The sequence below is a fragment of the Rhamphochromis longiceps genome, linkage group LG22, assembly GCF_057381845.1.
Source record: "Rhamphochromis longiceps isolate RC_006_pf linkage group LG22, R_longiceps_female_GT1.1, whole genome shotgun sequence".
Taxonomy (NCBI): Eukaryota; Metazoa; Chordata; class Actinopteri; order Cichliformes; family Cichlidae; genus Rhamphochromis; species Rhamphochromis longiceps.
In genome coordinates, this window is record NC_140577.1 from 22360271 (window position 1) to 22372736 (window position 12466).

Sequence of the window (12466 nt, forward strand, 5' to 3'; positions counted from 1 at the left end):
ACATGCTTCATAGTAAAACTGAAACATTTTGGTTCCCGTTATCTTCACAAGGGGAAAGGATCCCAAAAAGAGATAAGTCAAAGACTATTTTTGTAAATCCGCTTTTTAAGTTTTTGTATATCTCTCAAGCATTAGTCATAGTCTTATTTTTGAATACTTTTGTCTTCTGATTTCAACCTAAAAATAAAGACAAGTTGACTTCCTGTTTTCCCCTGACATATCAGCTGGTCATAGACACTATCACTTGATAGCTTATCAATGCTAACAACATGAGTTGGTTGAAAGCTGCTGGCGATTTTGTTTTAAGCTTATAGATCTTGAAGCCCTTTGAAATACAGCCATCTAAAAAAGAAAGTTTTAAAATGATTTTTGCAGTCTAAGAAAAAAAAGACTATATACATTCTTTGATTAAATAAGTTGTATGACCAGAAACAAACAGATGTTGTGAATAGTGAGATGTCAGCTTTCTTGCCGTCGGGGCTGAAAGCCGAAAGCTCACAGATTCTGATGCATCGGGTCCAGGCTTTGTATTTACATCTTTCTTTGCACTCGATTCTGGTGCTGCAGGTTTTGTCTCTCTCCAACCAAAATTGACTGAACCAGCAGCAAAAGAAGATCCAAACCACGGTTCACATTTGCTAAAGATCGTCATGAATCCCCTCGTACTTTTGCTGTTGTGCTTCCACCATGATAAAAATCACACTTCCTGCATAGCTCTCTCTCTGCCTCTCAGTATATTTCAAGAACAGTTTCCCATCTCAAATCTCTGTTTTCTGCATTATTTGTTTGCAGAAAGTGGATGTAGCTATGGGTAATGAGAAAAGATGTAAAATAGTAAAATAGTCAGATGTCAGATGTCTATTCATATTAATGTACAGAATTCACCTGCTTGCTGCTACTACTGCACATTCACCCAATGTACTGTATGTACTACATATATATATATTAGGGGTGCAACGATATTCGTATCGATATTGAACCGTTCGATACAGTGCTTTCGGTTCGGTACGCATATGTATCGAACAATACAACATTTGTAATTTATTTTATCAACTTTCCTTCTGACGATGCTGTTTGTGTTGAGCGCTCAGTGAATCTGCGTTCGACTACTCCGCCTAGGCTGCACTGTCCAGCGCAGATCCACTGAGCGCTCAACACAGACAGCATAGTCAGAAGGAAGAGCGCAGGGCACCTCCCCCACCCTCATTCAGATCTGGCGTTTGGAATTATTTTGTGACGTATGACCCTGAAGGTAAGCGAGTCATGGACTAAAGTAAAACAGTATGTTGGATGTGCCATGCAATGCTCAATTACATGGGTGGGAACTAGTGTGTTAGCGCAGTTAGCTCGTTAACGTGTTGGCCGTCTAGCCCCATGCACGGGGCGATCGGCGGTAGCTCGTTAACGGAGATTTGCCGTGTTGTGGCGTTAAGGTCATTTCAACGAGATTAACCTGAAAGCACTAGTGGGAACACAACGAATATGACTGCACATTTACGCCGACATCATCCTAGTGCAAAGACAAAAACAACAAGCATGCTACTAACTTTAGCCGAGTCATTTAGACAGCTGTTAGCACATGATTCTCCTTATGCTGCTGAGAGTATAACCCAGAAGAAGCGGATAGTATAGCTTTTATTTTGGAAAGAGACATTTCTCTGTAATAAACTCTCTTTTCCAAAGATGCATGATTCCTCAATCAGATACAGGGCTTGCAATATCGCTAGCCTGACGTCGTGGGGCTAGCGATTTTTTCAGTCGGGCTACCAAAATCTATCTCTTCCCTGCCCGTCGGGCTATTGTAGGAAGGAAAAATATATGTCAATGCTTTTGCATTCTTTCAGAAATGTAGCTGGGTAATTATGTCATTGGCATCGGTGAGCCACTGTCAATATGTGACATATTGAAATCGCGTTTGAATTTGCGCTTGTTTTTTTGCTTTCACTTTGCAGTCGTGCGAACTGTGTATAGAGAGCGACAGCACTGATCTGTGAGTGATGATAATTTGCGCACCAATTCCTCTGACATCGTCTTATTAATCGTTAGCTTACTATGCAAACATGACAAGTGAAATCTCCCACAGCAAGCTTAAACATGTGAGAGGTTGATCGCGCAGAGAATCGCTGAGCTTATGTGAGTGCGTGTGTAAAAGCAGCAGGATTTATATTTGACTACGATGACCTGGATGACTGAGAACCTTCACAGACAGATATATAATTTAGTTCTGCTGAGCCAAATAAGACAGGTCAGGGTGAAGAAGTGACAGCCAAAGAAAAGCTTACCACAAAACGGAGAAGTTATGACAAATCAGACTATAAGGCAAAAAGAAAGTGCAGCTTTATGGTTTCATGGACAAAATAATTTCTGTGGCTGCAATATGACGAGCTAAATAACCAGGGCTGCACATAAGTGGTCCGCAGGTGCGCATTCGCTGTCAAAATAAAAAACACGCACAAGGGTTAGGGTTAAATTTAAAAACTGTACTTTTGAGTTAAAATATATATTTATAATTTTAATAAATGACAAATTAAAAAGGCATGAACATTTTTTTTGTATCAAAAAATATCGAACCGTGACACCAAAGTATCGAACTGAACCGAACCGTGAATTTTGTGTATCGTTGCACCCCTAATATATATATATATATATATATATAATATATATATATATAATGTTCTTCCTCTACACCCCCCCCCCCCCCCCCCCCCCCAATTTTTTTGCACATGTCGAGGAGCGTGTCAGGCTACATTTCACTGTGTGTTATACTTGTATAACTATGCATGTCACAAATAAAGAACCTTGAACTTGAACTTGAAGATGAAAAGAACGATTGCTAACTTTTTCGTTAAGGCCTGATCCATCTGAAATTCATAGTCAGTGTTCTGACACGGAGCCATTACCCTCTGAATGCTGTGTATCCAGAAAACACATTATATGCCGCGATAAATGCATGGCCCAAGTGTCCCCTCTCCCTACTGCCTTCCAGCAGCAGGTAGCAGCAAACAGGTTGTGAGAGGAGGCCGAGATGATGATAAAGTTTAAAACAATATTGCCAAAGAGTGCCAAAGCACTTTAAGCACAAGAACTTTTTCAGTAACTTATCTTTTTTGTAGAATGGTGCTCCAAATAAAGAACTTTGTGTTGACAAGATTGTTAATTATTTAAAAATCAACATTGTCTGTATGGACAGCAATTAAGGTTCACACTCCCTTGCTACCTACCAGAGTCCTCAAAGAGACAAAAGACTCTTCCTGTGGAGTTGTCTGCTTCCCCCAACTTCCTTACTAGACGCCCACCATTTGTCTTACTGTATGGGTGTCAGACATGTTAAAATCCAGTGGCACCAAGGTATCATACAATAAAATAATGTGATTAATACATAAGTAAAAGAAATTCCTATACATGCCCCTTCCTGATTACTTATGTTTTAACATGTTTGTTACACTTACATGTTTCCAATTTCAAATGTTAACACAGATTTTCAGAGTAAATACAGATTGTAGTTTTTTAAATGATGATTTCATTTAGTTTGGGGAAACAGCTCTCCAACTTTACCTCATGTAGAAAAAGTAATTTCCTTCTAAACCTAATAAGTGGTTTTGTCATCTAGCAAGAACTGCAATCAAGCATTTGCAATAACTAATAAAAAAGCACTTGGGACAATTGTGTTGGTGACAGCTTTTGTTATAATATCAATAATATTTCTATGAATATGGGATACTGTTACATGTTTGCATAGACTTTTGTGAAATATGGAGACACTCCTGGCATTATATGAGCAAAGTGAGACTCATTTTTTAGGGTTGGTGGACATGAGTGTGAAAATCCAAACAATCCCTGTCAGTGATGGAGAAGCTTTGATGAAAATATTTGGTAAAAAGTTCACCAGCATGAAGGAAATGAAGTTTCAAACTTTCCTTAGGAGGACCCCAGCACGCCTGCTTAAAGAAAAGTAGGTGTGGCGATGTGGATGCTTGCAGCGACTGCTGTATAGAGGCCATCCTGCTACACATGAAACACATCAGAGTCATAATTGTTATTTTAGTCACGTGTTTGTTTATTATCCTTATTGTTTTATCTGGGACTGTTTGCAGACATCTCAGAGAGAGGAGACACCAGCATCTGAACAGAGACTCAAACCAGCAATCTGCAGCTCCCTGCTTGGCTGCTCCAGTTTTCTCCTCACTCATGTTGCCCACCAGTGATTTCTAGCTGCCCACCCACACAGCAGGCTAGAATATGCACTGAGCCTCAGCACCCAGTACTTGGACATGTTTTCTTTATTAAATAATGAACCAGACCCCAAAAAGTAAACAGCTGTTATTGCTAGGCAACGGGAGCAGCATTTGTTGATGCAGCACCTGACATTCCTGACCATGTGGGCGGAGCATGCATGAAATGGAATGTTTAGTAGAACTGTGCAACACAAGCACTTAGTTACAGCATGTTTCATTGTATCCAGACACAGCTAGAGACACATCTACAGCAGCATCTCTGTGCAGGACAAACGACAGTTGACGAAGAAAACATCAAAAACTTCACTTCACTCCTCTACAATACGTTGGTTCCTTTGTTTAAAAGGCCAAAATGAATCGAGGGAGAACGAGAAGAGGATCGGCGAGTGCTTCACCATACAATACAGCACAGCTGATTAACCTGCAAGAAGAATTTCAAATGATACAGGCTGTGCTACAGCCTGGTAGCACACCCAGACAGTGTCTTTATTGCGGCTGGGGATTTTAACTACGCGGACCTGAAATCTGTACTTCACAATTTCCACCGTAATGTGAAGTGTGCTACCAGAGGAGATAGAACGTTGGACCAGGTGTACACCAACATGGCGAATGCGTACAGAGCCCAGGCTTATCCCCACCTGGGTCTGTCAGACCATCTCTCCCTTCTGCTACACCCAATATACACACAAAAGATCAAGAGCACTGGGATTACAACCAAAACCGTGAGAACATGGCCGCAGGATGCTATTCCGATGCTTCAGGACTGTTTCCACTGCACAGACTGGGATGTATTCAAGGTGCAGGACACTGACAATCGTGTCGCATTGGACAGTTACACCTCCACTGTCTTGGACTACATCTGTTTCTGTGTGGACAATGTAACAACTTGGAAACGATTCCGTGTGTTCCCTAATAATCCACCCTGGATGACACACGGAGTTCAACAACTTATTCGAACAAGGAACAACGCTTTCAAATCCGGGGACCAGGAGGCATACAGTGCTGCCAGGGCCAACCTGAGAAGAGGCATCAAGACTGGCAAGCAGCAGCACAGGAGGCGTATCGAGGCCAGGTTTGAGAACAACACAAACCCAAGGCAGGTCTGGGAGGGCATCAGGGCTATCACGGACTACAAAAGAAGAACACCATCACCCTCAGCCGACAGTTCTACTCTGGCTGAGGATCTAAATCTCTTTTATGCCCGTTTTGATAGGGAGAACACCGACCCTGTCCTGTCCCCTCTCCCCTCAACCGACCCTGCTCCGGTCCTGAGCACTCATGAGCTGAGGCGTGTGTTCCGGAGCATTAACACCAAGAAGGCGGCCGGGCCGGATGGAGTGCTGGGCCGGGTGCTAAAAGACTGTGCTGCGGACCTGGCGGACGTCTTCACCTCTATATATAACACCTCGTTGTCCTGTTCACTGGTACCATCCTGTTTCAAAGCAGCAACCATCGTTCCCATCCCAAAACAGTCAAATGTCACATGTCTGAACGATTTCAGACCTGTGGCACTCACCCCCATTCCCGCCAAATGCCTGGAGAGACTGGTCATTAGCACTTGGAACACAGGAACACCTATGCACGGCTCCTCTTTGTAGACTACAGCTCGGCTTTTAATACCATCCGGCCATACAAACTACGTCCCAAACTCCACCAACTGGGACTTAACTCCTCTCTGTGCAACTGGATTGTGGACTTCCTCACTAACCGTAGACAGAGTGTCAGAGTGGGTAAGAACACCTCTTCCACCCTTGTGGTCAACACCGGTGCCCCTCAGGGGTGTGTTCTGAGCCCTCTGCTATACACTCTCTTCACCCATGACTGTATTTCCTCCTGCGCGTCCAATCTCATTGTTAAGTTTGCAGATGACACTACAGTGCTCGGACTTATATCCAACAATGATGAGACAAACTATAGGACAGAGGTGCAACAACTAGAGTCATGGTGCCACGACAATAACTTGGTCTTAAACACCAAAAAGACCAAGGAGATCATTGTAGATTTCCGGAAGAGGGGTCATAACAACCATCTGCCTCTCTTCATTGGCAGTGAGGCGGTGGAGAGGGTGAGCAGTTTTAAATTCTTGGGGGTAACTGTGACCGAGGACCTGTCCTGGGGCAACCATATCACCTCAGTTGTACGGAAGGCCCAACAGCGCCTCTACTACCTGAGGAGACTGCGGAGCGCACACATTCCCAGATCTCTGATGTTGAACTTCTACAACTGTGCCATCAGCAGCGTTCTGACGTATGGATTTCTAGTGTGGTTCCCCAGCTGCACCAAGGCCAATCAGCAAGCACTCCAGCGGGTGGTGAAAGAAGCTGGCAGAATTATTGGAACAAGTCTGCCAGAGATCAGTAATATCTTCCCCACTCGCTGTCTGAGGAGGGTGCACAGTATCCTGCGGGACCAACATCACCCTGCGCGCCACCTTTTCCATCTGCTGCCCTCAGGGAGAAGGTACAGGTCTATACAGGCCAGAACATCCAGACTGGCCAACAGCTTGTATCCACAGGCTGTGAGGCTCCTGAACTCTCTGCCCCCCTCTCACGGACAATAACCATATCCAACTTCTTAATAGCAATGAACTGGTCTGCATTGGTGCATCATATCTTTATTCTCTTCCCCCTCCTGCCCCCCCCCCCCCCCCCCTCTTTCTTAAATAGATAACTATCATATCTGATATCATATCTCACAGTACAATAATATTGAATGGGTTGCATTGTTGTATTTTGTCATGTTTCTCAGGTCTTTGTCTGAATTTCTACGAACATTATTGCTAAGGATTGTCTTATTGCATTGGAGTCACACTGGGTTAAATATGTACACTTGGGTTTTAAGGGGTATTTATTATTTTCTTCTTTTTTTTTTTTGGGTTGTATGGAAGCCCCAAACGCAATTTCATTGTTCTTGACAATGACAATAAATAATAAATACCAAAAATACCAAATATCAAATTAAAAGAAGAGGCAGAAAAATCAAGAGGAGAAGCTAAAAATTCAAAGTTTGAAACTGAAGTAGTATTGCAGGAATTACTGCATGTGGGTCTCAAACTTAAAGGAGAGAAAATGGGAAAACAACAGGCAGAAAACGAGAATGAAAAGATGAAGAAAGAACTGTTGGAAGCTCAAAAAGCATTGGAGGAAGAGAAAAGCACAGCACAAGAAGCCAAAAATAAATATCAAACTGCAAAGAAGGAGGCAGGAAATGTGATTCAGGAATTACAGGAGGTGCAGGAAGCTTTTGAAGAGGGGAAAAGGAAAATGCAGTTGGCAACACAAGAAGCTGCAAATGTAATGGCTGAAGCTGAAAAACTAAGGAAGGAATTACTGCACGTAAAGCAACAACTTCAAGAGGAGAAAAAACGTAAACACGAGGCAGAAAATGTGATTGAAAATATGAAGAAAGAATTGTTGGAAGCTCAAAAAGTGTTGGAGGAAGAGAAAATTAAAATACAGGAAGCAAAGAAAGAAATGGAAGATACAAAGAGTTACACTCAAAACATGAAGAAGGAACTGATGAAAGTGCAAGAAGAACTTGCAGAAGAGAGAATTGAGGTGAAGGTATTCAAGAAAGAAACGACCGGCTCTGCGGTGACCAAGAAAGACTGCAAAGACGCACTTAAAGAAATACAAAAGCACAAAAAGGAAGCTAAAGAGCTCCTCAAACAGAAAGTGAAACTGGCCAAACAGCAGCTGAAAGAAACATTTAAAGATGCCGAGGAGCAGCTCAACAAAACCTTAAAAGAACTGAAGGCAAAAAAAAAGCAAGCCGAGGACAGGAGGGGATTCTGGAGCAGACTGCTGAGAAAGAACTGACCCAGCAGCATCGAGTTTGAGGACATCAATAGTTTCTTCCTCCTCTCTCCACCTTTCTTTCACCCCATCCTTCTTCTTGGGACGTTTGTTTGTTTTTTAAAAACTCTAATCTAAATACATGTACTGAAATACACAAATAAAATTGCCATAACTTGACCTCATGTTGCCTGCTTCTTTTCTTGTGTGTCTGTGGATGTAAAACAGTAACACACCTCCTGCTCTGTGTGTCTTTAATTGTAAATAAATGCAATATGTTTTCATTTTAAAATGCAGTGCAAAAAACTTCTGCTCTAAATCTTTTTTTTTTAGTAAAAAGCTTTTTTTTTCTTGCCTGTTGTGGAAGTTTTACATTTAAATAAAGCCTGCAGACGAGCGGTGAGCGGTAGCTAACATTCTTTAATCAAAACACACAAAGAACAGACAACCAAGCTTGATGAAGTCCCTGCATGACCGTGGGACAGACGGTCAGCAGAGTCTCCCTGAGCCTAGCATGGCTCTCAGTTAAACAAAATAAAACGTGAACATGTAGAACAGTGGTGTTAAGCGATGCGGTTGAAAGATTTGGGTGCACCCAACTTTTGTGCTGGTGCACCTAAGTAAAAAAGGTTAGGCGCACCAGTGCAACCGTGGCAAAAAGTAAGTCTAGAGCCCTGCTGAGACATTGCAACACCTTTTCTTTTTCATCTTTTCTTTTTTAGCCATTATGCTGGGGTTTGGGACTACTGTCCTGTTGTATGACAGAGGGCCTCACATTAAACTCTAGAAACTTTGGTATACAGAGAAGTTCATGGTGGACTCACTAAGTGCAAGGTGCCCAAGTCCCGTGGCTGCAAAACAAGCCCAAATCATCAACCTCCATTTCCGTGCTTGACATTGCGTATGAAGTGTTGCTATATTCTGTTTTAGTCAAACATAGTGCTGTACGTTATAGTCAAACATTTCCATTGTGGTATCATCTGTTCAAGGACATTGTTCTAGGAGTCTTGAGGTTACATTTACATGTTGTTTTCAGGATCAAACTTCAATTCTTACCACTTGAGAAATGCAATAAACGGACTTACTGGGCAGTGTGCTTAACATCTAACAACATAAAATCAAAAACTCTGATGTAGCAAGTGTACAAATAACCTTTCTTGATGTCCCCCATAGCAAAAGGAACTGCTGCTGGCTTTAAAACTTGAGTTAGTTTCCCTTTAAGAGAAAAGGTGAAAGCACGAGCAACGTAGCAGTCTTTGGCATTTCAGTCATGTAAGTTCGATATGCTTTGCCTCGACCTTTCCCCGTTCTGGAAAAAAAAAACCTGGCTGAGCTTCAATTATGACCCACAACACTTTCTGTCTCTCTCTGATGCCTGCTATCTCTGTCTCATTTAACCAGAAAGTACATGACCACAATAATCATGTGACATGAGCATGTCCTTATGATTATAGAGAATGAGAGACTGTGGATATGAACTCTGTCATGGGGGGGCCAGGCCAGTGTACTCTTAATGCTGGTCTGAAGCTGGGAACAATGGTGATGGTTTTGTCAGGAAGGGCATCCGTGCATAAACTCTTGGCCAAATCAAACATGTTGATAATAACACATTGGTTGAGGCCTGGATGCTGTTGGTCGACACCACCCAGGCTGGGTGTTGATGAAAACTAAATATAGGGACTATGATTAATAAAGGAGGAGAGAGCTGGCAGATATGATAGAGAGAAGAAGGATGCATTATGTGTAGGAGGCCAGGAACATTGGAGATGGATTAAAATTTTTCCATGGTGTAGAAAGGAAGCAAAGAAAGTGGGATAGTCAGTGAGGAAGAAGAAAGTAGACAGGAATACTAGGAGGTTAGGTAAACAGCAAAGATAGAGGTTGCAGAGGAAAAGGCTTATAATGATCTTCATGTGATGCTGGACAATAAGGAAGAAGAAAAGGACTTGCATCAATTAACTAGGCAGAGAGATCGAGCTGGAAAAGGATGAGTTACAGTTTAGCATAACTAAGCATAGAGATAGAAATGTACTAATGAGTGAAGAGATTGTACTGAGAAGATTAAAGAAGTACTTTAAGGAGCCAAATAATAAAGAGATGAGAGTGAAGGGGATGAATAAAGGAAAGTTAGCAAATTAGGAAGTATAGTGGATTAGTAAGGTGGAAGTAAGGAGATGTCTAGGAGAGAGGGTAGTGGACTTTTTAACTGGACTGTTGAACTTAATGTTGGAGAGAATGCCTGAGGAATGTACTGCTGTAGGAAAGGGGTACAGTTGATGATCTATATGATGAAGCTACGGAAAAAGGTTGTTGAAGCTAGGTCAAGAAAAAAGGTGATGATCAGCAAGTAGCAGTATGGCTTCATGTTAAGAAAGAGCACAACTGATATAATGTTTGCATTGAGAGTGTTGATGGAGAAGTATACCGAAGATCAGACGGAGTTGCACTATGTCTTTGTGGATCCAGAGAAAGATAGCATGCCAGGAGAGGAACTGTGGTACCGGATGAGGAAGTCAGGAATGGTAGAGAAGTATGTGAGGGTAGAGGTGGGATGACATTAGGGGTCGGCTCTGAGTCCTTTTTTTTTTTATTGGTGATGGGCAGGGTGACAGATGAGGTTAGGCAGGTGTCTCTGTGGACTATGATGTTTGCACATGACATTGTGATCTGTAGTGAGAATAGGAAACAATTTAAAGAGAGAATGGAGAGGTTGAGGTGTGCTCTGGAGACAAGAGCGATGGAAGTCAATAGAAGCAAGACAGAATGCATGTTAGTGAATGAGAGGGACACAGGTGTAAGAGAGGTGTTAGAAGCAGTAGGGAGCAGAGGGAGAAAAAGGAGAGTTTAAAAGTATGAGTTGTCACTGATCAGAAATGGGAGATGGAAGCATGTAAATATAATAATGGCCTGTATTTGTATAGCACTTTACCAGTCCCTAAGGACCCCAAAGCGCATTACACATCCAGTCATCCACCCATTCACACACACATTCACACACTGGTGATGGCAAGCTACATTGTAGCCACAGCCACCCTGGGGCGCACTGACAGAGGCGAGGCTACCGGACACTGGCGCCACCGGGCCCTCTGACCACCACCAGTAGGCAACGGGTGAAGTGTCTTGCCCAAGGACACAACGACCGAGACTGTCCAAGCCGGGGCTCGAACCTTCCAATTACAAGGCAAACTCCCAACTCTTGAGCCACGATCGCCCCAGATAAGTTCAGTTGGAGCAGCCTTTCAACTCTTCTCTGTCTCTCGCTAGCAAAGTTGACCCAGACAACAAAGTAAAACTAGTTTTCAGCTAAGAGCCCGACACCGAACCCGACGTATTAGCCAGAGGTCCCTTTACTACAGTTCAGAGCTGTGGACCTGTTTTATAGACGCGTGGAATTGTTTTCTATACGACATTGCTGCAAAAAGTGCAGCCTTACCTAATGTCCACCCTACTGTTACTTATTTTATATTAAGATTTAAAAATCTAGTTGTATTGGTATGGCGAGAAACCTTCAGTAATAGTAATAAATCACAGAGCAATAGTACATTCATGTAGTTGTAAAAAGCTTGATAATATATTAAGTAATCCAAAGTATTCAGAATACATTACTCTCAGTGAGTAACGCAACAGAATTACAAAATACATATTTTGGGCATGTATTCTGTAATCTGCAGTGGAATACATTTTAAAAGTAACCTTTACAATACTGGCCATGTGGACTGGGTGGAGACGAGTGACAGGGGTGTGTGTGTCAGCTCCCAAAAAGACAAAAAAATAAACGAAAAAACAGCAATAAACAACTTAAACATAAACAATCACAAAGAAAGAACAATACAGTATCCACATCTGAACCAAAGAGTAAAACAGTGAAATGTGGATTATTAAATATTAGGTCTCTCTCCTCCAAGTCTCTGTTAGTACATGACTTAATAGTCAAAGGAGCTTGCAAAGAAAAGCGTCTGGACTTCTTTAAGTTACTTGAAGACGTTTCACCTCTCATCCGAGAAGCTTTTTTCAGTTCTAAGGTCAAATGGTGGGGAGTCCCAGATATAAACCTAGTGGGAGTGACCCCCCACAGAGGGACAAAAGGACCCCCTGATGATCCTCTAATCGCCTGAGCCAAGGTGTGAAACTCAGCAGTCCATCTGCATCTTAAGGATAAAGGACACTCTTTCGAGGATGCCAATGTTCACATTTTGGACAGAGAGGACAGATGGTTTGAAAGAGGAGTGAAAGAAGCCATCTATGTCCACTGTGAGCGACCATCTTTGAACAGAGGCGGTGGTTTACGACACCAACTCTCTGCCATCTATAATCCAGTTTTGAGATCCCTCCCCAGACGCCTTAACGCCCACTCACATCCTGGGCCATCTGATCTCAGGAATTCGCATGATAAGGTGGGGCCAGGTTTCACAATGAACTCACCCGAAACTCTGGCTG

The 12466-nt window shown here is 42.5% G+C and overlaps 1 protein-coding gene across 1 annotated transcript; it reads left to right on the forward strand.

The window, feature by feature from the left end:
- Positions 1–4587: 4587 nt before the first annotated feature.
- Positions 4588–8053, forward strand: LOC146644086 (uncharacterized). Its single transcript, XM_085395405.1, has 3 exons — positions 4588–4683; positions 7322–7375; positions 7457–8053. Exons 1-3 carry the CDS (start codon positions 4588–4590, stop codon positions 8051–8053), a joined length of 747 nt encoding a protein of 248 aa, XP_085251531.1.
- Positions 8054–12466: the final 4413 nt, after the last annotated feature.